General features: G+C 46.1%; 1 protein-coding gene and 3 pseudogenes across 4 annotated transcripts; all 4 read left to right on the top strand.

The window, feature by feature from the left end:
- The first annotated feature begins 2,906 nt into the window (after positions 1–2,906).
- LOC311342264 (C5a anaphylatoxin chemotactic receptor 1-like) lies at positions 2,907–4,196 on the top strand. The gene is made up of 3 exons (XM_084467091.1): positions 2,907–2,950; positions 3,173–3,730; positions 4,069–4,196. The coding sequence occupies exons 2-3, from the start codon at positions 3,185–3,187 to the stop codon at positions 4,132–4,134; spliced, it is 612 nt and encodes a 203-aa protein (XP_084323217.1). The 5' UTR covers positions 2,907–2,950; positions 3,173–3,184; the 3' UTR covers positions 4,135–4,196.
- Positions 4,197–7,377: 3,181 nt separating this feature from the next.
- On the top strand, positions 7,378–9,090 carry LOC311342250 (C5a anaphylatoxin chemotactic receptor 1 pseudogene; annotated as a pseudogene). Its single transcript, XR_014684118.1, has 2 exons — positions 7,378–7,423; positions 7,713–9,090. The product of XR_014684118.1 is annotated as a C5a anaphylatoxin chemotactic receptor 1 pseudogene (transcript).
- A 9,799-nt stretch (positions 9,091–18,889) lies between these two features.
- Positions 18,890–20,441, top strand: LOC311342370 (C5a anaphylatoxin chemotactic receptor 1 pseudogene; annotated as a pseudogene). Its single transcript has one exon. The product of its transcript is annotated as a C5a anaphylatoxin chemotactic receptor 1 pseudogene (transcript).
- A 2,316-nt stretch (positions 20,442–22,757) lies between these two features.
- On the top strand, positions 22,758–24,659 carry LOC311342252 (C5a anaphylatoxin chemotactic receptor 1 pseudogene; annotated as a pseudogene). Its single transcript has 2 exons — positions 22,758–22,803; positions 23,093–24,659. The product of its transcript is annotated as a C5a anaphylatoxin chemotactic receptor 1 pseudogene (transcript).
- The last annotated feature ends 1,920 nt before the right edge of the window (positions 24,660–26,579 follow it).

The following is a 26,579-nucleotide window of genomic DNA, read 5'->3' as shown; positions in this document are numbered from 1 at the left end:
CACACAAACATGCATGCACTCACACATACTCATTGTCATTGATTTCCCTTGACTTATTTTTAGAGAGCTTGGTTAATTTAACAGCACATTAAATATACTTCATATGTGCATGAACACTATACAAGTTGCTCTGTTCAAAGAGAGAAGAGTCTCTCTTTGTTGTGCAGTGAAGCACTTAACTAACATAAAAATGGACGTGTAAATTAAAACTATGAAATTAAAGATGTTTTAAAACTTTTCTCACTATTTAGCCAACTATTTATGGATAATAATGAATGTTTGTTTGATAACCCTAACCCTAATTTATTTCTTATTTTTTATTTTGGAGAAACATTGGGATTAAGGATAGTAACTATGTGTAGCTATTTCTAGCATGTCTGTGGATATGGTGCAGTTAGTTTAAATTGTTTTCATTTGACCAGCAATTATTCTCCATGCAACAGTTTAAGCCATCCATGGATTATTTTCTTCTCAATGATACTACTGGCAATCCATTTGAATATACCCTGGTGCCTGAAATTAACTAACATAATGTTCAACAAGTCGCACAGACAACAGTTCTCAAGTGTGTGCGCGGTGCACAGAATGTGCACGAGGGAGTCTCCAACTGCAGCCAGCCGGCGTAGTTTTGGCACAATTCCGTTGTACACATCAACGTTGATGGCAGCTCAGTCTGGCACACGGCGACCAACTTTGTCGTTCAGTCATCCAAGCCTGCATCCTGAAAAAGATTCACAAGCCTGTCTGTTATGGCCTGCGCGGTTCGGTCGGCACTGAGTTTAATCAGCCCTAGAAACTCTCCGTTGCTGGACACGGACACAATGTAAACGATCTCCTGCTCAGTTTTTATGATGTCCTTTTATGATGATCCGTCAAAAAGCAGCCCCCAAAATTCAGCACACTTCAACTCGCTGATGGTTTGCGCGATGGTCTGCATTATCCGTGTCTCCCCTTCACATGAGTGATATGCGCACCAGACATTTACTCCTACCCGCTTCAGTAAAGGAATATCCTCGGCATAAGAAGACATGGGTGATTGAAATTCTTTGAGCCTGTATAAAACGCGCCTGTTTTGTTTGTTAGCTGTGGAGGCGAGCGGCATATTTTGCACCACATTTTATTGTGGTGCAAAATATCATTAGTTTCGAGCCACGGCACATCTAGGATAGCCTGGTCCTACCAGAATCTCGTACTTCATTTCATTTGCACAGAGAGTCTGGCCACTCTCCATTGACAAGCGTTAACTCAGTTGAAGGCGGGTGTCTGTTGGAGTTTGAAACTATTAGATCTGCCCCAGTGCCACTCTGGATCTGCCATAACCAATCGCTGACGTTTGACTACGACTCAAACCAGCGCACAATCTCACCGTCAATGTTCTCTCTGATTGGCCCAGCCAGAGATTTGGCTGAGAAAATCCACAAACATACCGCAGACCCAAACGTAGTACTGAAGGGAAATGAAAATTGAGCGGAAGTACAGAGGTGGGCAGAGCCAGGCTACATCTAGGAGCCACTTTTCAGAAAAAAATATTTTCTTCTGATCCGGCTCCGTTTGCCCTTTTTTACAGCAACGATTTCGTTTCGACATCTCCCACAGCAGTCTATTCCATTGAGTGATGACAAGACACAAGTGTATTTTTTTTTTTTGATGACCTGACAGTTAGTTACGCAAAAGCGTAGTAGTGACACAAGTGACTCTACGCATCCCTGATTATGGGCGCACATGCGTACTTGCGTACCAGTTATGTGCACCCCTGACTATATGGGACCTATTAAACTCCACCTCAGTGACGGTGGGGTTGGAGAACGTGTATAACACCGTCACTGGGATGTTCATGTTGATTGGTTAGGTGGAGGGTGTTTCTGTGTGTACTCCGTGTGTTAATAAAGGCAACTCTAGTCTCTCTACTCGAGCGGTGTAAGGGGCGCAAGAGTTGTGAACTGCTAAACCGGGGCTCCCGTCTCGTCCTTCCCGTGCTGCTCGCCACATTATAATATGAGCATGTCAGTGACAAAACCAACACTTTTAGAGGACGTAAACGACGGGGTGCTTTTGCCCCAAAGGATTACATTGCAGGCTATTTTCGCCGATTACGGCTGCAGTGTTCTTGCTCGATACTGGAACAGAGCTGCCAACTCTCACAGTTTCACCGTGTGACACACGCTTTTGCCTGTTTACACACGCACACACGCCACACATCTTGTTTGTTCCCTTCCAAACTCCCCGACGGTAGAGTGAGACAGCGGGAGAGACCCCCCGACAATTCCACCCGCGGACTCTGTCATGAGGTAAGCATTATAAGACTCTACAAAGTCTCACTCCGGCCAAAAACCAAAAGTTGGCAGCCCTGCTGGAACGATTTCAAAAATCTTGTGGTAAATGAGTTGCTTACAACCAAAACGATTGGAGAATAGGGTAAAAAAAAGGCGGGGGGGGTTAAAGTTCTCCTTCACAGGTCCAGTGTGTAAAGTTGAGGAGGCGGTGGCCCCCACACACACACACACACACACACACACACTTCCTATACTGTGTATACTGTGGCTAGTGTTGTGCAAGGTGCCAGTAGGTGCCAGTAGGTACAATAGGTGCAACAGTAGGTGCAATTGTCTATGTCCGCATCAAGTACAGGACACAATGATGAGGTTCTTTGATAACCACCAGGGTCGGATCTTTATATTACATACATAAATTACATATATTACACACACACACACACATTGCAATGTTCTGTCTTAAAAGCTGATTTCCCCTTTTTATTTTTAGGGAGCTTGGTTATTCTAATGACAGCAATAGTTCTTCCTATGACAGATGCACAAACATATTCAGGGTGGGGTCTGTGTGTGCTGTGTACGCTATATATGTACACTGTAGACGTTGCTCTGTTCAAAGAGAAGGGTGCCTTTGTCATGCAGTGCAGCACTTAACCAACAATAAATTGGACTCTGAAGCTGTAAGTTAAAACTATATTCAATTAAAGATGTTTTAAAACTCAGACAATTTCTAAGACAATGATTAATACATGATTGATTTGAATTGATTCCTTATTTTAGGTATTTATAGTATATTTATAGTATATACTATGTTTAGCTGTTTCTAGCCTACATGTATGTCTATGGATATGGTGCAGTAAGTTTTAATTGTTTTCATTTGACCAGCAATTCTTTTCCAACAGTTTACACCAACCATGGATGCATTCAATGATACCATGATATACGATACCGATCCATTTGAAGATACCCCGAGGCCTGAAATTAGGCCCATCCAAATAGTGACCCTGGTCTTCTACGGGCTTGTGTTTATCCTGGGCGTTCCCGGGAATGCTCTGGTGGTGTGGGTGACGGGGTTCGGCATGCCTCGCACCGTCACCTCCATCTGGTTCCTCAACCTCTCCCTGGCCGATCTTCTGTGCTGCCTCTTCCTCCCAATCCTAATGGTGCCATTGGCCCACGACGACCACTGGCACTTTGGCCCCATCGCCTGCACGCTGTTCAAGAGTCTGTTCTACCTGGTGATGTACTGCAGTGTTCTGCTGCTGGTCCTGATCAGCTTGGACCGCTATATGCTGGTGAGCTGGCCCATCTGGTGCCAGAACAACAGGAGCCCTAGGCTGGCGGCCTGGGCCTGTGTGGGAGCCTGGGTCCTGGCACTGTTGGCTACCATTCCAGAGCTGCTCTTCACCAGGGAGGTGGATTTGGACACAAAGAAGGAGTGCTTGGGAAAGCGTTCTCAGGTGAACTCCCAGATCATCGTTGGTTTCCGTTTTGTTTTCGGATTCCTGCTTGCCTTCATGGCCATCGTGTTCAGCCATGTTGTGGTTTACATTAAAGCCAGTTCATTGTCTGTTAATGTCCGCTCAAAACGCACCCTGAAGGTCATCATCGCTGTCGCCACCAGTTTTTTCATATGCTGGCTGCCGCTGCACATTACGGATATTATGATAACTTTACACAGTCGATCTTCTCCGCATCGGCCCAACATAAACGTGGCAAACGCTCTGGCTCGCTGCCTGGCATATATCAACAGCTGCCTCAACCCCATTCTCTATGTGTGTTTGGGTCGTGACTTCAGGTCCAGCATGAATCGAACCCTTCGCAGCCACTTCAACTTCATCAGAGAAGAGCCCACGTGCCGTGAGACCAGTGCCGCTGTCAACTCCAAGTCCAGTGGCACGGCGACTGCAGAGATGACTGCAGAGATGTGATAGAGTAACCCTAACTTAGTAGCCGACGAAGAAGCACTCAGGCTATGTGGTTGTCCAACCTGTCCAGATAAATGTTAAACTCTGTGATGGCCAATATTGTAACATTGATATTCTGAATTACACCCATTAGAATGTGTTTAAATTGTTGATTTTTGTATAAAGGAGTGGAAGAACTATAGTTGGAAAAAAATGCTTGCACGCATTGAACTGCACGCATACATTGTGTGCAGTTGTACGGCACATTCTAGAATAGCAAGGACGAATTTCAAACACACACACATCCTTTTTTTATATGCAAGGTTATGACACAACACCTCCAGCCATAGGGTGGGGTTGTTCGTCCACTTTCATGGGAGCAGACTGAAAGGACACTCATCACACTTTTGAAACCCCCCTTTTTTTTTTTACTATAAATAACATTATTGTTTACCTGACTGGCAATATAATTTGGGCTCCTAGTAGCTCCAAAACAAAACAAACATACGTCATTTTTGCTATTAAATTTGCAATGAGCTCGGAATTTGAATTGTAAACGTAGCGAGGGGTATGGGCTGCTCTCATCAAGGGCAGAGGTTCTGGATGGGCTGCTCTCATGCATTGCTTGTTGGAAGAATGATGATTGGTTTTCAATAAATATTTGCTTATGTTGTTGCTGTGTTTATTTTGTAGTCCATCGCAACCAATTTAGTAAACGTTTTATAAAAGTTAGAAGTCACTTGTGGCTGTGAATTTTCTTCCCCTAAGCTGTCTTTAGGACATTTATTTATTTATTATATATTGTTTTGGTAGGGAAAGGGGCCAGAACCACCTTAATATTTCTGACAGTAACATTTATAAAATAGAAAAGAGGAAGACGACATAATCTTGATGGAAGCTTACTTAGTGCCCTGTACGTTTACTGGCATGTAGGGCAGCAACAAAGGATCTCCACTCCTGTCTGTTTTGGGCGAGCTTTTGGATAGAACTCCTGCTTCATGGCTTTCAGTTCTTTCTCCACTGTTCCACACCAGGTTTCTTTGGGTCGTCCTCTCTTTCGTTTGCCTTCAGGTGTCCAGTGTAGGGCGGTTCTAGTAATCCTGTTCTTTTTGCATGATGTGTCCAATCCATCTCCACTGCCTTCTTGTAATGATGGTCTCTATACTTTCTTGGTTGGTCCGAGCAAGTAATTGATGGTTGGAGATGGTTTTAGTCCAGAAGATACGTAGGATTTTTCTGAGGTTTCTTGTGTGTAATGCAGAGAGCTTAAAGGTCTTTCTTTGTCATCCTCCAGCATTCAGAGCTGTATTGTTAGGTGGACAGTACACAGCTCTGGTACAACTTGAGTTTGGTGTTGATGCTGTACTTCGTGGACTTCCACACATTGTTCATGTTATGAATTTTAGTCCAGGGAAGGCCGCCGAGACAGGATCGCTTTTAACTCACTTTATTTGGTTAAGGTTATTGGTCTATTGTCTATCGTCTATGAAACAAAAGGAGAGGGATCGTATATAACACGCGTGGAGCGTCTCTAAGCTTTACATCTAATCGATACGCCGCCCAAGAGATTCTGCCCTATAAAGGCGGAGTCCGAGTTTTATATCAGGTGAGAATAGACTTCTTCTATGGTTTTCTCACTTCCTGTGTGTCCGTTGCTGCCCCTAGTGTAAATGTTTTGTAACTTTGTTAAATGTGCTCAGTACTGCCCTCTGGCGATTGTGAGGGGAAATTACCTCTAAACTATGCTACTGGATATGGTTATGTGAGAGTATTACAGTAAAAATGTATCACTAGGGAATATTACAATTAAAATATGTCACATTCATCATTCTGAATGTGTTTCTTGCCTTGTTGAGTCGGCTTTTGATGTCATTGCCTGTTCCTCCATCATATCTAACAGTGCTTCCTAGATATGAGAACTCTGAATATGAGAACTTCTGTTGTGGGTATATTTATTCCATTTATTTGTATCGGTGGGAGATTTTGTGTGTTTAAGGCAGGGCCGGCCCGAGGCATAAGCAAACTAAGCGGCTGCTTGCCAAAAAAATAAATAATAATTTTAATGACCAGGTTGCATCTCTACAGTTATATGTATTGGTCTGCATCCAGTATAAACACATTTCAAATAACAAATTAGACAAAACCTGGTACAACTTTAGAAAACCTTGAGAAACATTTTAACTAACACACAATCCCTGGGGTTCTCTGCCCTATACAGTTGAATTTGGGATATAACAGTCCTGTGTGCATTTCAGAATGAAAACTTATTTAGAACAGAAAAAAAATATTTTATTTTTTATTTTTTTTAAACTTACATCTGTATGTCATTGCGGGCCACCAGGAATGTTTCTGCGGGCCGCCATTGGCCCGCGGGCTGCACTTTGAGAACCAATGCTATACAGGATTTGAACTTGCAGACAATCAGGGAGAGGCATTGCGGAATTTTTAACTATGCATAGACTGAACTTGAAAAAAGCAAACTGCTAAAAAGAATTCAAAATTAAAGTAGCTGAGCATTTAAACTACAATGGTGTTATCAGAGGTGTCAAAAGTACACACTTCCCATACTCAAAGTAGAAGTTTCTTGTGAGATAAAGAGAAATCATTTTCAAGATCAGAATTCCTTTGGGACAATAACAATTTATTCCCTATACAATTTTCCCCAAAAATCAGGTGAAGTTCTCCATCACAGGTCCAGTGTGTAAAGTTGAGGAGGCGGTGGGGAAGGAGATTGCAACCAACTGAATCCCCCCCCCCCCCCCCCCACACACACTTCCACCATATACTGTGGCTAGTGTTGTGCAAGGTGCCAGTAGGTACAATCGGTGCAACAGTAGGTGCAATTGTCTATGTCTGCATCAAGTACCCAAGTGTCAAGTGATGAGGTTCTTTGATAACCACCAGGGTCAGATTTTTATATTACATATATTACACACACACACACACACACACACACACACACACACACACACACACACACACACACACACACACACACACACACACACATTGCAATGTTCTGTCTTAAAAGCTGATTTCCCCTTTTAATTTTTAGGGAGCTTGGTTATTCTAATGACACAGCAATAGTTCTTCCTATGACAGACGCACACAAACATATTCAGGGTGGAGTCTGTGTGTGCTGTGTATGCTATATATGTACACTGTAGACGTTGCTCTGTTCAAAGAGAAGGGTGAATTTGTCATGCAGTGCAGCACTTAACCAACATAAAATTGGACTCTGAAGCTGTAAGTTAAAACTATATTCAATTAAAGATGTTTTAAACTTTTCTGACAAGTTATACAACTTGAAAGATTGAAAAAGATCATATCTAACTCTCAAACAATTTTGAGGCAATGATTAATACATGATTGATTTTAATTGATTCCTTGTTTTTTTTCTTGAAGAGAAACATTTTCAACAGGTTTGAGGATAGTATATACTATGTTTAACTGTTTCTAGCCTACATGTATGTCTATGGATATGGTGCAGTAAGTTTTAATTGTTTTCATTTGACCAGCAAATCTTTTCCAACAGTTTACACCAACCATGGATGCATTCAATGATACCATGATGTACGATACCATGATGTACAATCCATTTGAAGATGAAGATACCCTGGTGCCTGAAATTAGGCCCATCCAAATAGTGACCCTGGTCTTCTACGGGCTTGTGTTTATCCTGGGCGTACCCGGGAATGCTCTGGTGGTGTGGGTGACGGGGTTCGGCATGCCTCGCACCGTCACCTCCATCTGGTTCCTCAACCTCTCCCTGGCCGATCTTCTGTGCTGCCTCTTCCTCCCAATCCTAATGGTGCCATTGGCCCACGACGACCACTGGCACTTTGGCCCCATCGCCTGCACGCTGTTCAAGAGTCTGTTCTACCTGGTGATGTACTGCAGTGTTCTGCTGCTGGTCCTGATCAGCTTGGACCGCTATATGCTGGTGAGCTGGCCCATCTGGTGCCAGAACAACAGGAGCCCTAGGCTGGCGGCCTGGGCCTGTGTGGGAGCCTGGGTCCTGGCACTGTTGGCTACCATTCCAGAGCTGCTCTTCACCAGGGAGGTGGATTTGGACACAAAGAAGGAGTGCTTGGGAAAGCGTTCTCAGGTGAACTCCCAGATCATCGTTGGTTTCCGTTTTGTTTTCGGATTCCTGCTTGCCTTCATGACCATCGTGTTCAGCCATGTTGTGGTTTACATTAAAGCCAGTTCATTGTCTGGAAATGTCCGCTCAAAACGCACCCTGAAGGTCATCATCGCTGTCGCCACCAGTTTTTTCTTATGCTGGCTGCCGCTGCACATTACGGATATTATGATAACTTTACACAGTCGATCTTCTCCGCATCGGCCCAACATAAACGTGGCACACGCTCTGGCTCGCTGCCTGGCATATATCAACAGCTGCCTCAACCCCATTCTCTATGTGTGTTTGGGTCGTGACTTCCGGTCCAGCATGAATCGAACCCTTCGCAGCCACTTCAACTTCATCAGAGAAGAGCCCACGTGCCGTGAGACCAGTGCCGCTGTCAACTCCAAGTCCAGTGGCATGACGACTGCAGAGATGACTGCAGAGATGTGATAGAGTAAACCTAACTTAGTAGCCGACGAAGAAGCACTCAGGCTATGTGGTTGTCCAACCTGTCCAGATAAATGTTAAACTCTGTGATGGCCAATATTGTAATATTGACATTCTGAATTACACCCATTAGAATGTGTTTAAATTGTTGATTTTTGTATAAAGGAGTGGAAGAACTATAGTTGGAAAAAAAATGCTTGCACGCATTGAACTGCACGCATACATTGTGTGCAGTTGTACGGCACATTCTAGAATAGCAAGGACGAATTTCAAACACACACACATCCTTTTTTTATATGCAAGGTTATGACACAACACCTCCAGCCATAGGGTGGGGTTGTTCGTCCACTTTCATGGGAGCAGACTGAAAGGACACTCATCACACTTTTGAAACCCCCCTTTTTTTTTTTTTTTTTTTACTATAAATAACATTGTTTACCTGACTGGCAATATGATTTGGGCTCCTAATAGCTTCAAAACATAGTCGTTTTTGCTATTAAATTTGCTCGGAATTTGAATTATAAACGTAGCGAGCTACTTTTACCCACAAAGTGGCGGGGGTATGGGCTGCTCTCATCAAGGGCTGACGTTCTGGATGGGCTGCTCTCATGCATTGCTTGTTGGAAGAATGATGATTGGTTTTCAATAAATATTTGCTTATGTTGTTGCTGTGTTTATTTTGTAGTCCATCGCAACCAATTTAGTAAATGTTTTATAAAAGTTAGAAGTCACTTGTGGCTGTGAATTTTCTTCCCCTAAGCTGTCTTTAGGACATTTATTTATTTATTATATATTTTTTTGGTAGGGAAAGGGGCCAGAACCACCTTAATATTTCTGACAGTAACATTTATAAAATAGAAAAGAGGAAGACGACATAATCTTGATGGAAGCTTACTTAGTGCCCTGTACGTTTACTGGCATGTAGGGCAGCAACAAAGGATCTCCACTCCTCTGTTTTGGGCGAGCTTTTGGATAGAACTCCTGCTTCATGGCTTTCAGTTCTTTCTCCACTGTTCCACACCAGGTTTCTTTGGGTCGTCCTCTCTTTCGTTTGCCTTCAGGTGTCCAGTGTAGGGCGGTTCTAGTAATCCTGTTCTTTTTGCATGATGTGTCCAATCCATCTCCACTGCCTTCTTGTAATGATGGTCTCTATACTTTCCTGGTTGGTCCGAGCAAGTAATTGATGGTTGGAGATGGTTTTAGTCCAGAAGATACGTAGGATTTTTCTGAGGTTTCTTGTGTGTAATGCAGAGAGCTTAAAGGTCTTTCTTTGTCATCCTCCAGCATTCAGAGCTGTATTGTTAGGTGGAGAGCACACAGCTCTGGTACAACTTGAGTTTGGTGTTGATGCTGTACTTCGTGGACTTCCACACATTGTTCATCATTCTGAATGTGTTTCTTGCCTTGTTGAGTCGGCATTTGATGTCATTGCCTGTTCCTCCATCATATCTAACAGTGCTTCCTAGATATGAGAACTCTTCTGTTGTGGGTATATTTATTCCATTTATTTGTATCGGTGGGAGATTTTGTGTGTTTAAGGCAGGGCCGGCCCGAGGCATAAGCAAACTAAGTGGCTGCTTGCCAAAAAAATAAATAATAATTTTAATGACCAGGTTGCATCTCTACAGTTATATGTATTGGTCTGCATCCAGTATAAACACATTTCAAATAACAAATTAGACAAAACCTGGCACAACTTTAGAAAACCTTGAGAAACATTTTAACTAACACACAATCCCTGGGGTTCTCTGCCCTATAGAGTTGAATTTGGGATATAACAGTCCTGTGTGCATTTTAGAATGAAAACTTATTTAGAACAGAAAAAAAAAATATATATATATATTTTTTTTTTTACTTACCACGAATGTTTCTGTGGGCCGCCATTGGCCCGCGGGCTGCACTTTGAGAACCAATGCTATACAGGATTTGAACTTGCAGACAATAAGGGAGAGGCATTGAGGAATTTTTAACTATGCATAGACTGAACTTGAAAAAAGCAAACTGCTAAAAAGAATTCAAAATTAAAGTAGCTGAGCATTTAAACTACAATGGTGTGTTCATTGTGTATTATCAGAGGTGTCAAAAGTACACACTTCCCATACTCAAAGTAGAAGTTTCTTGTGAGATAAAGAGAAATCATTTTCAAGATCAGAATTCCTTTGGGACAATAACAATTTATTCCCTATACAATTTCCCCCAAAAATCAGGTGAAGTTCTCCATCACAGGTCCAGTGTGTAAAGTTGAGGAGGCGGTGGGGAAGGAGATTGCAACCAACTGAATCCCGCCCCCCCCACACACACACACACTTCCACCATATACTGTGGCTAGTGTTGTGCAAGGTGCCAGTATGTACGATCGGTGCAACAGTAGGTGCAATTGTCTATGTCTGCATCAAGTACTGTGGCAGCCCGGTTCACGAATGGTACTCACACACACACGGAATGCACCACACTCAGATTCCAGGGTGAGCCGAAGCTGGCGTTTATTCGGCTCAATGGGTACAAGGCAATGCAAAGCAAATACTAGAACAACTGTGGCCTCCGTGAGACTCTCCGATATCTATTGGCTCTTTGCTGGTCCTTCCTGTTCCCCCCGGTGTGCGTCCATGCTCGTCTTTTATGCCGACTCTCCCCCCCTCCGGCCAGGTGCGTTGCATCCCGGTGATTGCGCCGGGTGCCGACGCACGCTCTGCTGCCGACTGGTGGGTGAAGGCGGTATACCCCGTCGACCACCACCCCCCGGTTCCCCCGGGTGGGGAGCGGGTTGTCACATCCCTTCCCCGTTAGCTGAGGCCTCCGGTCCCCGGGAACCCAGCCCAGGCAGGCATTCCGGCGTGACAAGGCGTCGGCGTTCGCGTGTTCTCTGCCAGGTCGGTGGTCCACCTTGAAACGGAAGTCCTGGAGGGCCAGGAACCACCGCGTCACCCTGGCGTTGGAGTCCTTGGCGCCGGCCATCCATTTCAGCGGCGCATGATCGGTGACCAAGGTGAATTCCCGACCTAGGAGGTAGTACCTGAGTTTGGTCAGCGACCATTTGATGGCCAGGGCCTCTTTCTCCACGGTCGAGTAATTCCTCTCATTGGGAAGGAGCTTCCGGCTGATATACGTGACGGGGTGCTCCTCTCCAGCCCGGACCTGGGATAGGACTCCCCACAGCCCCACCTCCGAGGCGTCGGTGTGCACTATGAGGGGAGAAGTAAAGTCTGGGGTTATGAGCACCGGTTCGGAGCACAAGGCTCCCCGGAGCGACTCGAAGGCCTTCTCGGCCGCCTCCGTCCACCGGATCCGGTCTGGCAATGTCTTTCGGGTTAGGTCGTTCATAGGACTGGCCAGGGTGGCGAAACCGGGTATAAACCGCTGATAGTACCCGACCAGCCCTAAGAACGACTTTACCTGCTTTTTGGAGGTCGGTCGGGGCCAGTCCCGGATGGCAGCCACCTTGCTCTCCTGGGGCCTGACGTTTCCCCGACCCACCTGATAGCCCAGGTAGGCCGTCTCCTCCAACCCGAGACGGCATTTGGCCGGATTGGCGGTGAGACCAGCCTTCCGTAGCTCGCCCAGTACGGCCCTCAGCTGTTGGATGTGGACATCCCAGCTGTCGCTGTGGATGATGATGTCATCTATGTAGGCGGCGGCGTAGGCCCGGTGCGGCCGCAGGATCTGGTCCATCATGCGTTGAAAGGTTGCCGGGGCTCCATGGACTCCGAAGGGGAGAACGGTGTACTGGAACAGGCCCTCCGGGGTTGCGAATGCCGTCTTCTCCCTGGCGGACTTGGTTAAGGGTACCTGCCAATATCCCTTGGTCAAGTCCAGGGTGGTGAGATACCGGGCCGGTCCCAGTCGCTCGATCAGCTCGTCCACCCTTGGCATGGGATAGGCGTTGAAGTCGGACACCTCGTTCAGCCGTCGGAAGTCATTACAAAACCTGTAACTCCCGTCAGGTTTGGGCACGAGGACGACTGGACTGGACCAGGCGCTGCGGGACTCCTCAATGACGTGCAGCCGCAGCATCTGGGCCACCTCCTCCTGGATCGCCGCCCGTCTGGCCTCCGGGACTCTGTAGGGCGGGATTCTCACCTTTATTCCAGGCGCCGTCCGGATGTCATGTTGGATCACCGTGGTCCGACCCGGGAGCTCGGAGAAGACGTCCTGGTGTTGCAGGACCAGGTCGGCGAGGTCTCGCTTCTGGGCCGGGCTGAGGTCCTCTCCTACCGGGACCACCGGAACTCCTCGTCGGGCCACCAACCCCAGGGGTGCCGGATCGGGCGGATCCCCTCCCCCCTTCCACTGCTTCAAAATGTTCACATGGTACAGTTGGGTAGGCTTCCGCCTCCCTGGTTGACGCACTCGGTAATTTACCTCCCCAACTCTCTCGACCACCTCGTATGGCCCCTGCCATTTGGCCAAGAACTTGCACTCCGCCGTCGGGACCAGGACCAGCACCAGATCCCCAGGCCGGAAGACGCGCAGCTGGGCTCCCCGATTGTAGACCCTCGCCTGGGCCTGCTGGGCACGCCCGAGATGTTCCCGGACGATGGGCCAGACCTGGGCCATCCGGTCCCTCACCTGTTCGACGTGTTCCACCGCGGTGCGGTGGGGTGACGGTTGACTCTCCCAGGTCTCCTTGGCGAGATCCAGGATTCCCCGAGGCCTCCTCCCGTACAGGAGCTCGAACGGAGAGAAACCCGTAGAAGCCTGGGGCACCTCCCGCACCGCGAACAGTACATGGGGCAACAGCTGGTCCCAGTTCTTCCCATCTGCGTCCATGGCCTTTTTCAGCATCTGTTTTAAGGTTTTAAGCCCCCAACACAAATTCCACCTGACCTTCATTCCACCTGACCTTCATTCCACTCAGAAATGCAATGAGTTTGCAGCATTTTATACTGATAAAATTGAAGGCATCAGACGCGCCATCAATGTCTCCACTTTAAACAAAAATGCTGGACTACCACCATATTCAGGCAAAAGTAACGTGGCAATGACATGCTTTAATGTCACAGACTCTAAAACTCTTGTGGAAACTGTGACACAACTGAAGCCATCCACCTGTTGCCTTGATACTTTACCTACCAACCACTTTAAGAATGTTTTTGACTGCCTAGCAATAGACATATTGCAAATAGTTAACAACTCTCTCCAATCAGGCACTTTCCCAAAAGGCTTAAAAACTGCAGTTATCAAACCCCTTTTAAAAAAGCGGAGCCTAGATGCCTCTGTTATTAACAACTACAGACCAATATCAAATCTACCCTTCATAAGTAAAATCATTGAGAAAATTGTCCTCCAGCAACTTAGTGACTTCCTGGCATCAACTGGTTGCTATGACACCTTCCAATCCGGATTTCGACCCCTTCACAGCACTGAGACCGCCCTTATTAAAGTTGTAAACGACATCCGTCTTAACACAGACTCTGGCAAAATCTCAATACTAATGCTACTAGACCTCAGTGCTGCATTCGACACTGTAGACCATACAATACTTTTGGACAGATTAGAAAACTGGGTGGGGCTTTCAGGCACAGTTTTAAATTGGTTTAGGTCCTACCTACAAAATAGGAACTACTTTGTTTCCATTGGCGACTTTGTTTCAGAATCAACAAACGTGACATGTGGAGTCCCACAAGGTTCGATCTTAGGACCCTCTCTATTCAACATCTACATGCTCCCACTAGGGCAAATCATGCAAAATAACAATATTGACCATCACTGCTATGCTGATGACACGCAAATCTATGTATCTCTATCACCAAATGACTATCAGCCCATAGATCTGTTGTGCCAGTGCATTGAGCAAGTCAAAGACTGGATGTGCCAAAATTTCCTTCAACTAAATGAGGACAAAACCGAGATAATTGTATTTGGTGCTAAAACCGAAAGGCTTAAAGTTACCCAACACCTTCACTCTCTGTCCTTGAAAACCTCAATCAAAGCCAGAAATCTAGGGGTTATTATGGATTCAGATTTACATTTCGACAGTCACATCAAATCAGTTACAAAATCGGCATATTATCACCTTAAAAACGTAGCAAAACTTAGAGGGCTCATGTCTACCGAAGACTTACAAACACTTGTACATGCCTTTATCACTAGCAAGCTTGATTACTGCAATGGTCTCCTTACAGGTCTCCCAAAAAAAACTCTAAAGGCAACTACAGCTTGTTCAGAATGCTGCTGCTAGAGTTCTAACAAAGACCAAAAAATTTGAACATATTACACCAATTCTCAAATCATTACATTGGCTCCCTGTATGTCAGAGAATTGATTTTAAAATCATGTTGCTAACCTACAAATCCCTACATGGTTTAGGGCCAAAATATTTAACTGATATGCTTCCACTACATAAGTCTTCTAGACCACTAAGATCCTCTGAGACCAATCTGTTAATTATCCCCAGAGTCAACACGAAACATGGGGAAGCAGGATTTAGTTACTATGCAACAAATAGCTGGAATAAACTCCCTGAGGATTTAAGACTTGCCCCAACTCTGACAGCTTTTAAAACAAGACTGAAGACTTTTATGTTTGCTTTAGCTTTCTGCTAAATCTTAAATCTACAATGTTTCTATTTTTATTTTAATTTTATTAGTAACTTTGCCTTTCTAAAATGCATTTTTATTAACTCTGCCTTTCTAAAATGTTGTTCTTTAACTTTGCCTTTAATTTCTATCTATTTTACTTTTTACTTATCTATTATTTTATTTTATTGTATGACAATGTTTATATGTGAAGCACTTTGAGTCTGCCTTGTGTATGAAAAGTGCTATATAAATAAAGTTGCCTTGCCTTGCCTTGCCTTGCCTTTTATTAAACCGTTCCACCAGGCCGTCCGTCTGGGGGTGGTACACCGACGTCCGGAGCTGTTTGACCTGGAGAAGTCTGAGCAGTTCTTTTAGGACCCGAGACATAAAACACGACCCCTGGTCTGTCAGTACTTCCCGTGCTATCCCCACCCGGCTAAACAGAAGCATGAGCTCCCTCGCTACCGCCTTAGCGGTGGCCGCGCGCAGGGGCAGGGCTTCAGGGTACCGGGTTGCATAGTCTACCAGCACCAGGATGTACCGGTGTCCCCTGCTGGTCTTGGGAAGGGGGCCCACAATGTCCAGAGCTATCCTGTCGAACGGAGTCTCTATGATGGGCATGGGAATAAGTGGGTTCCTAGCCGAGGAGCGGGGAGCTACCCGCTGACACTCCGGGCACGTTTGGCAGTAACGTTCTATGTCCCTCTTCACCCCCGGCCAGTAAAATCTCGCCAAGACCCAATCCCGGGTTTTGTCCATGCCCAGGTGTGCTCCCAGGAGGTGCGTGTGGGCCATATACAGCACCTTGCTGACATACGTCCGAGGGACCACTAATTGCTCGGTCACCGCCCAGTCCTTTTCCACCACCCGGTATAGCAGAGCCCCCCTGGTGCTAAAATGTGGGTGTGGCAGGCAACTCACCGAGTCCCGGGTCTGTCCGTCGTGTGCGAGGACCTGGCTCCAGGCGTGTTTGAGGGCGTCGTCCTGCAGCTGGGCGCTCGCGAACTGGCCCGGCCGAGTGGTTCCTACCCCCCCCTCCGGTAGGAAGTCCGAAAACTCGGTGAGAGGAGAACTCTCTGCTTCCTTGGGTGGGTCGTCCAGGTCTGGCGCCGTCAGGGTATCCGAGGTGCCGGGTCTGAGCCGCTGTGATCCCGAAGCGTGCCCTCCCGAGCGGGCTGGAGATCCCGGTGGCGAGGGTCTGTCCCCTTCGGGCCCGGGGTCCTCTGCCGATGACTCCTCCTGGGTCGCTGGTATCCGGATGGCCCCATACGCCGGCCGCCCCTTCCTCCTCGCTCGGCGAGCAGGCTCTCCCCTTACCCGATTTTCCCGCTCCGGATCCCAGAGTCTGTGGAAAATCGGGCAATCCCTCCCGATAAGAAGGGGTACCGGCAGGTGGGGTACGATCCCCGCCCGGGCTGTGAACACCCCGTAGGGGGTCCGTATGACCACATGGCATGACCCATAGGTCCGGGTATCCCCGTGTACACAGGCCACCTCCATAGGTTCCCCCCCCTTCCCCCCCGCCAGTTCGGGACGAAGGAGGGTCACCACACTCCCCGTGTCCAGGAGGGCCTGTGTGTCCTGGGTCATAACCCGTGCTGGGATGGTCGGGGACCCAGCTACCCCCTGTGCCCAACAGGTGGCCAACATACAGGGTCGGTACGTACCCTCGTCCGCATAAGCCGATGGCATCGACACGTCTCTGTCCCCGAGACAGTCTCGTGCCAAATGCCCCGGCTGGCCGCAGGCGTAGCACCGTCTCCCTTCTCGACCCTCCCGGGACACGACCGGCGGCTCCGGTGGTGGTGTCCGTGACGCCGTCAGGGGCCCCCTCCGGTTTCGTCGGTTCTCGGTCGGCCGCAGGCTGGTCCGGGGACTGGCGCTGAGATGCTGGGCTACCTGCCAGTTCTCCAATTGCCGGATCAAATCGTCTACCGTCTCGGGATGGTGGTGGGCCAGGATCCTCCGGGCGTCGGCCGGCAGCTGGCGAACGGTGTTATCTATGAGTACCCGATCCACCGGGCTGGGTCCCTCACCCGTGGTCAGCCACCTCCTTACTAGCCGACCATGCTGGACCATGGATGTCGAACCGCCAGTCGTGAAACCGTTGGGCGCGGCCGCGAGGTTGTGCCCGTAGTAGGCCAGTATGGCCTGCTTGAGCGCTGGATACTGCTCGGCGTCCTCGGGTGGTAGATCCTGGCTCGCCTGTTGCGCGGGACCGGTGAGGAAGGGCGAGATGATGTGGGCCCACTGTTCCGCCGGCCAGTTCTCCCTCCGGGCGGTCCTCTCAAATACCTCCAGGTACGCCTCGACATCGTCGTCCGGTCCGAGCTTGGTGAGCCGGCTGGTCGGAGCGGCTGTCAGCGCGACCGTCGGCGTGGCTGTCGGCGCGTCGCGGACGGCATGCTGCGTGAGCCGGATCACCGCTTCGCGGAGCAGAGCGAGACTTTCCGCCGTCTCCCGCTGTAACGCGGCAGCCTGTGCCTGGAGCTGTTGTTGTCTCTGAACAACAGAGGGAGCGGCGGTGCCGTCGGGGTTCTGCATGATGGATTGAGTGGGTACGTTACCGTGTGAGGTAGTGGCGTCGGGTTGCCCGCATCCTCCACCATATGTGGCAGCCCGGTTCACGAATGGTACTCACACACACACGGAATGCACCACACTCAGATTCCAGGGTGAGCCGAAGCTGGCGTTTATTCGGCTCAATGGGTACAAGGCAATGCAAAGCAAATACTAGAACAACTGTGGCCTCCGTGAGACTCTCCGATATCTATTGGCTCTTTGCTGGTCCTTCTTGTTCCCCCCGGTGTGCGTCCATGCTCGTCTTTTATGCCGACTCTCCCCCCCTCCGGCCAGGTGCGTTGCATCCCGGTGATTGCGCCGGGTGCCGACGCACGCTCTGCTGCCGACTGGTGGGTGAAGGCGGTATACCCCGTCGACCACCACCCCCCGGTTCCCCCGGGTGGGGAGCGGGTTGTCACAGTACCCAAGTGTCAAGTGATGAGGTTCTTTGATAACCACCAGGGTCAGATTTTTATATTACATATATTACACACACACACACACACACACATACACATTGCAATGTTCTGTCTTAAAAGCTGATTTCCCCTTTTTATTTTTAGGGAGCTTGGTTATTCTAATGACACAGCAATAGTTCTTCCTATGACAGACGCACACAAACATATTCAGGGTGGGGTCTGTGTGTGCTGTGTACGCTATATATGTACACTGTAGACGTTGCTCTGTTCAAAGAGAAGGGTGAATTTGTCATGCAGTGCAGCACTTAACCGACATAAAATTGGACTCTGAAGCTATAAGTTAAAACTATATTCAATTAAATATGTTTTAAACTTTTCTGACAAGTTATCCAACTTGAAAGATTGAAAAAGATCATATCTAACTCTCAAACAATTTCTAAGACAATGATTAATACATGATTGATTTTAATTGATTACTTGTTTTTTTTCTTGAAGAGAAACATTTTCAACAGGTTTGAGGATAGTATATACTATGTTTGGCTGTTTCTAGCCTACATGTATGTCTATGGATATGGTGCAGTAAGTTTTAATTGTTTTCATTTGACCAGCAATTCTTTTCCAACAGTTTACACCAACCATGGATGCATTCAATGATACCATGATGTACGATACCATGATGTACGATCCATTTGAAGATACCCTGGTGCCTGAAATTAGGCCCATCCAAATAGTGACCCTGGTCTTCTACGGGCTTGTGTTTATCCTGGGCGTTCCCGGGAATGCTCTGGTGGTGTGGGTGACGGGGTTCGGCATGCCTCGCACCGTCACCTCCATCTGGTTCCTCAACCTCTCCCTGGCCGATCTTCTGTGCTGCCTCTTCCTCCCAATCCTAATGGTGCCATTGGCCCACGACGACCACTGGCACTTTGGCCCCATCGCCTGCACGCTGTTCAAGAGTCTGTTCTACCTGGTGATGTACTGCAGTGTTCTGCTGCTGGTCCTGATCAGCTTGGACCGCTATATGCTGGTGAGCTGGCCCATCTGGTGCCAGAACAACAGGAGCCCTAGGCTGGCGGCCTGGGCCTGTGTGGGAGCCTGGGTCCTGGCACTGTTGGCTACCATTCCAGAGCTGCTCTTCACCAGGGAGGTGGATTTTGACACAAAGAAGGAGTGCTTGGGAAAGCGTTCTCAGGTCAACTCCCAGATCATCATTGGTTTCCGTTTTGTTTTCGGATTCCTGCTTGCCTTCATGGCCATCGTGTTCAGCCATGTTGTGGTTTACATTAAAGCCAGTTCGTTGTCTGGAAATGTCCGCTCAAAACGCACCCTGAAGATCATCATCGCTGTCTCCACCAGTTTTTTCTTATGCTGGCTGCCGCTGCACATTACGGATATTATGATAACTTTATACAGTCGATCTTCTCCGCATCGGCCCAACATAAACGTGGCACACGCTCTGGCTCTCTGCCTGGCATATATCAACAGCTGCCTCAACCCCATTCTCTATGTGTGTTTGGGTCGTGACTTCAGGTCCAGCATGAATCGAACCCTTCGCAGCCACTTCAACTTCATCAGAGAAGAGCCCACGTGCCGTGAGACCAGTGCCGCTGTCAACTCCAAGTCCAGTGGCACGGCGACTGCAGAGATGACTGCAGAGATGTGATAGAGTAACCCTAACTTAGTAGCCGACGAAGAAGCACTCAGGCTATGTGGTTGTCCAACCTGTCCAGATAAATGTTAAACTCTGTGATGGCCAATATTGTAATATTGACATTCTGAATTACACCCATTAGAATGTGTTTAAATTGTTGATTTTTGTATAAAGGAGTGGAAGTACTATAGTTGGAAAAAAAATGCTTGCACGCATTGAACTGCACGCATACATTGTGTGCAGTTGTACGGCACATTCTAGAATAGCAAGGACGAATTTCAAACACACACACATCCTTTTTTTATATGCAAGGTTATGACACAACACCTCCAGCCATAGGGTGGGGTTGTTCGTCCACTTTCATGGGAGCAGACTGAAAGGACACTCATCACACTTTTGAAACCCCCCTTTTTTTTTTACTATAAATAACATTATTGTTTACCTGACTGGCAATATAATTTGGGCTCCTAGTAGCTCCAAAACAAAACAAACATACGTCATTTTTGCTATTAAATTTGCAAAGAGCTCGGAATTTGAATTGTAAACGTAGCGAGGGGTATGGGCTGCTCTCATCAAGGGCAGAGGTTCTGGATGGGCTGCTCTCATGCATTGCTTGTTGGAAGAATGATGATTGGTTTTCAATAAATATTTGCTTATGTTGTTGCTGTGTTTATTTTGTAGTCCATCGCAACCAATTTAGTAAACGTTTTATAAAAGTTAGAAGTCACTTGTGGCTGTGAATTTTCTTCCCCTAAGCTGTCTTTAGGACATTTATTTATTTATTATATATATTTTTGGTAGGGAAAGGGGCCAGAACCACCTTAATATTGCTGACAGTAACATTTATAAAATAGAAAAGAGGAAGACGACATAATCTTGATGGAAGCTTACTTAGTGCCCTGTACGTCTACTGGCATGTAGGGCAGCAACAAAGGATCTCCACTCCTGTCTGTTTTGGGCGAGCTTTTGGATAGAACTCCTGCTTCATGGCTTTCAGTTCTTTCTCCACTGTTCCACACCAGGTTTCTTTGGTTCGTCCTCTCTTTCGTTTGCCTTCAGGTGTCCAGTGTAGGGCGGTTCTAGTAATCCTGTTCTTTTTGCATGATGTGTCCAATCCATCTCCACTGCCTTCTTGTAATGATGGTCTCTATACTTTCTTGTTTGGTCCGAGCAAGTAATTGATGGTTGGAGATGGTTTTAGTCCAGAAGATACGTAGGATTTTTCTGAGGTTTCTTGTGTGTAATGCAGAGAGCTTAAAGGTCTTTCTTTGTCATCCTCCAGCATTCAGAGCTGTATTGTTAGGTGGAGAGCACACAGCTCTGGTACAACTTGAGTTTGGTGTTGATGCTGTACTTTGCATTAACACCAAACAAACACATTCAGAATGATGAACAATGTACAGTACTTTGCTGTACTGTACATTGTTCATCATTCTGAATGTGTTTCTTGCCTTGTTGAGTCGGCTTTTGATGTCATTGCCTGTTCCTCCATCATATCTAACAGTGCTTCCTAGATATGAGAACTCTTCTGTTGTGGGTATATTTATTCCATTTATTTGTATCGGTGGGAGATTTTGTGTGTTTAAGGCAGGGCCGGCCCGAGGCATAAGCAAACTAAGCGGCTGCTTGCCAAAAAAATAAATAATAATTTTAATGACCAGGTTGCATCTCTACAGTTATATGTATTGGTCTGCATCCAGTATAAACACATTTCAAATAACAAATTAGACAAAACCTGGTACAACTTTTGAAAACCTTGAGAAACATTTTAACTAACACACAATCCCTGGGGTTCTCTGCCATATACAGTTGAATTTGGGATATAACAGTCCTGTGTGCATTTCAGAATGAAAACTTATTTAGAACAGAAAAAAAATATTTTATTTTTTATTTTTTATTTTTTTTAAACTTACATCTGTATGTCATTGCGGGCCGCCAGGAATGTTTCTGCGGGCCGCCATTGGCCCGCGGGCTGCACTTTGAGAACCAATGCTATACAGGATTTGAACTTGCAGACAATCAGGGAGAGGCATTGAGGAATTTTTAACTATGCATAGACTGAACTTGAAAAAAGCAAACTGCTAAAAATAATTCAAAATTAAAGTAGCTGAGCATTTAAACTACAATGGTGTGTTCATTGTGTATTATCAGAGGTGTCAAAAGTACACACTTCCCATACTCAAAGTAGAAGTTTCTTGTGAGATAAAGAGAAATCATTTTCAAGATCAGAATTCCTTTGGGACAATAACAATTTATTCCCTATACAATTTTCCCCAAAAATCAGGTGAAGTTCTCCTTCACAGGTCCAGTGTGTAAAGTTGAGGAGGCGGTGGGGAAGGAGATTGCAACCAACTGAATCCCCCCCCCCCCCCCACACACACACACTTCCACCATATACTGTGGCTAGTGTTGTGCAAGGTGCCAGTAGGTACAATCGGTGCAACAGTAGGTGCAATTGTCTATGTCTGCATCAAGTACCCAAGTGTCAAGTGATGAGGTTCTTTGATAACCACCAGGGTCAGATTTTTATATTACATATATTACACACACACACACACACACACACACACACACACACACACACACACACACACACACACACACACACACACACACACACACACACACACACACACACACACACACACACACACACACACACATTGCAATGTTCTGTCTTAAAAGCTGATTTCCCCTTTTAATTTTTAGGGAGCTTGGTTATTCTAATGACACAGCAATAGTTCTTCCTATGACAGACGCACACAAACATATTCAGGGTGGAGTCTGTGTGTGCTGTGTATGCTATATATGTACACTGTAGACGTTGCTCTGTTCAAAGAGAAGGGTGAATTTGTCATGCAGTGCAGCACTTAACCAACATAAAATTGGACTCTGAAGCTGTAAGTTAAAACTATATTCAATTAAAGATGTTTTAAACTTTTCTGACAAGTTATACAACTTGAAAGATTGAAAAAGATCATATCTAACTCTCAAACAATTTTGAGGCAATGATTAATACATGATTGATTTTAATTGATTCCTTGTTTTTTTTCTTGAAGAGAAACATTTTCAACAGGTTTGAGGATAGTATATACTATGTTTAACTGTTTCTAGCCTACATGTATGTCTATGGATATGGTGCAGTAAGTTTTAATTGTTTTCATTTGACCAGCAAATCTTTTCCAACAGTTTACACCAACCATGGATGCATTCAATGATACCATGATGTACGATACCATGATGTACAATCCATTTGAAGATGAAGATACCCTGGTGCCTGAAATTAGGCCCATCCAAATAGTGACCCTGGTCTTCTACGGGCTTGTGTTTATCCTGGGCGTACCCGGGAATGCTCTGGTGGTGTGGGTGACGGGGTTCGGCATGCCTCGCACCGTCACCTCCATCTGGTTCCTCAACCTCTCCCTGGCCGATCTTCTGTGCTGCCTCTTCCTCCCAATCCTAATGGTGCCATTGGCCCACGACGACCACTGGCACTTTGGCCCCATCGCCTGCACGCTGTTCAAGAGTCTGTTCTACCTGGTGATGTACTGCAGTGTTCTGCTGCTGGTCCTGATCAGCTTGGACCGCTATATGCTGGTGAGCTGGCCCATCTGGTGCCAGAACAACAGGAGCCCTAGGCTGGCGGCCTGGGCCTGTGTGGGAGCCTGGGTCCTGGCACTGTTGGCTACCATTCCAGAGCTGCTCTTCACCAGGGAGGTGGATTTTGACACAAAGAAGGAGTGCTTGGGAAAGCGTTCTCAGGTCAACTCCCAGATCATCATTGGTTTCCGTTTTGTTTTCGGATTCCTGCTTGCCTTCATGGCCATCGTGTTCAGCCATGTTGTGGTTTACATTAAAGCCAGTTCGTTGTCTGGAAATGTCCGCTCAAAACGCACCCTGAAGATCATCATCGCTGTCTCCACCAGTTTTTTCTTATGCTGGCTGCCGCTGCACATTACGGATATTATGATAACTTTATACAGTCGATCTTCTCCGCATCGGCCCAACATAAACGTGGCACACGCTCTGGCTCTCTGCCTGGCATATATCAACAGCTGCCTCAACCCCATTCTCTATGTGTGTTTGGGTCGTGACTTCCGGTCCAGCATGAATCGAACCCTTCGCAGCCACTTCAACTTCATCAGAGAAGAACCCACGTGCCGTGAGACCAGTGCCGCTGTCAACTCCAAGTCCAGTGGCACGGCGACTGCAGAGATGACTGGTGTGTGATAGAGTAAACCTAACTTAGTAGCCGACGAAGAAGCACTCAGGCTATGTGGTTGTCCAACCTGTCCAGATAAATGTTAAACTCTGTGATGGCCAATATTGTAATATTGACATTCTGAATTACACCCATTAGAATGTGTTTAAATTGTTGATTTTTGTATAAAGGAGTGGAAGAACTATAGTTGGAAAAAAAATGCTTGCACGCATTGAACTGCACGCATACATTGTGTGCAGTTGTACGGCACATTCTAGAATAGCAAGGACGAATTTCAAACACACACACATCCTTTTTTTATATGCAAGGTTATGACACAACACCTCCAGCCATAGGGTGGGGTTGTTCGTCCACTTTCATGGGAGCAGACTGAAAGGACACTCATCACACTTTTGAAACCCCCCTTTTTTTTTTACTATAAATAACATTATTGTTTACCTGACTGGCAATATAATTTGGGCTCCTAGTAGCTCCAAAACAAAACAAACATACGTCATTTTTGCTATTAAATTTGCAAAGAGCTCGGAATTTGAATTGTAAACGTAGCGAGGGGTATGGGCTGCTCTCATCAAGGGCAGAGGTTCTGGATGGGCTGCTCTCATGCATTGCTTGTTGGAAGAATGATGATTGGTTTTCAATAAATATTTGCTTATGTTGTTGCTGTGTTTATTTTGTAGTCCATCGCAACCAATTTAGTAAACGTTTTATAAAAGTTAGAAGTCACTTGTGGCTGTGAATTTTCTTCCCCTAAGCTGTCTTTAGGACATTTATTTATTTATTATATATATTTTTGGTAGGGAAAGGGGCCAGAACCACCTTAATATTTCTGACAGTAACATTTATAAAATAGAAAAGAGGAAGACGACATAATCTTGATGGAAGCTTACTTAGTGCCCTGTACGTCTACTGGCATGTAGGGCAGCAACAAAGGATCTCCACTCCTGTCTGTTTTGGGCGAGCTTTTGGATAGAACTCCTGCTTCATGGCTTTCAGTTCTTTCTCCACTGTTCCACACCAGGTTTCTTTGGTTCGTCCTCTCTTTCGTTTGCCTTCAGGTGTCCAGTGTAGGGCGGTTCTAGTAATCCTGTTCTTTTTGCATGATGTGTCCAATCCATCTCCACTGCCTTCTTGTAATGATGGTCTCTATACTTTCTTGTTTGGTCCGAGCAAGTAATTGATGGTTGGAGATGGTTTTAGTCCAGAAGATACGTAGGATTTTTCTGAGGTTTCTTGTGTGTAATGCAGAGAGCTTAAAGGTCTTTCTTTGTCATCCTCCAGCATTCAGAGCTGTATTGTTAGGTGGAGAGCACACAGCTCTGGTACAACTTGAGTTTGGTGTTGATGCTGTACTTTGCATTAACACCAAACAAACACATTCAGAATGATGAACAATGTACAGTACTTTGCTGTACTGTACATTGTTCATCATTCTGAATGTGTTTCTTGCCTTGTTGAGTCGGCTTTTGATGTCATTGCCTGTTCCTCCATCATATCTAACAGTGCTTCCTAGATATGAGAACTCTTCTGTTGTGGGTATATTTATTCCATTTATTTGTATCGGTGGGAGATTTTGTGTGTTTAAGGCAGGGCCGGCCCGAGGCATAAGCAAACTAAGCGGCTGCTTGCCAAAAAAATAAATAATAATTTTAATGACCAGGTTGCATCTCTACAGTTATATGTATTGGTCTGCATCCAGTATAAACACATTTCAAATAACAAATTAGACAAAACCTGGTACAACTTTTGAAAACCTTGAGAAACATTTTAACTAACACACAATCCCTGGGGTTCTCTGCCATATACAGTTGAATTTGGGATATAACAGTCCTGTGTGCATTTCAGAATGAAAACTTATTTAGAACAGAAAAAAAATATTTTATTTTTTATTTTTTATTTTTTTTAAACTTACATCTGTATGTCATTGCGGGCCGCCAGGAATGTTTCTGTGGGCCGCCATTGGCCCGCGGGCTGCACTTTGAGAACCAATGCTATACAGGATTTGAACTTGCAGACAATCAGGGAGAGGCATTGCGGAATTTTTAACTATGCATAGACTGAACTTGAAAAAAGCAAACTGCTAAAAAGAATTCAAAATTAAAGTAGCTGAGCATTTAAACTACAATGGTGTGTTCATTGTGTATTATCAGAGGTGTCAAAAGTACACACTTCCCATACTCAAAGTAGAAGTTTCTTGTGAGATAAAGAGAAATCATTTTCAAGATCAGAATTCCTTTGGGACAATAACAATTTATTCCCTATACAATTTTCCCCAAAAATCAGGTGAAGTTCTCCTTCACAGGTCCAGTGTGTAAAGTTGAGGAGGCGGTGGGGAAGGAGATTGCAACCAACTGAATCCCCCCCCCCCCCACACACACACACACTTCCACCATATACTGTGGCTAGTGTTGTGCAAGGTGCCAGTAGGTACAATCGGTGCAACAGTAGGTGCAATTG

This window comes from Micromesistius poutassou (genome assembly GCF_964030765.1).
Source record: "Micromesistius poutassou genome assembly, chromosome: 4".
In the NCBI taxonomy this organism is placed as follows: domain Eukaryota; kingdom Metazoa; phylum Chordata; class Actinopteri; order Gadiformes; family Gadidae; genus Micromesistius; species Micromesistius poutassou.
Note: the sequence above shows the minus strand (reverse complement) of the source record. Positions and strands in the feature narration are given on the sequence as shown.

What these genes read in the sequence shown, in the direction of transcription:
- LOC311342264 (XM_084467091.1), top strand. Translation starts at nt 3,185, where the DNA reads ATGGATGCATTCAATGATACCATGATATACGATACCGATCCATTTGAA. An exon ending in GCTTGGGAAAGCGTTCTCAG is followed by an intron (nt 3,731 to 4,068) that starts GTGAACTCCCAG and finishes TCGTGACTTCAG; the next exon opens with GTCCAGCATGAATCGAACCC.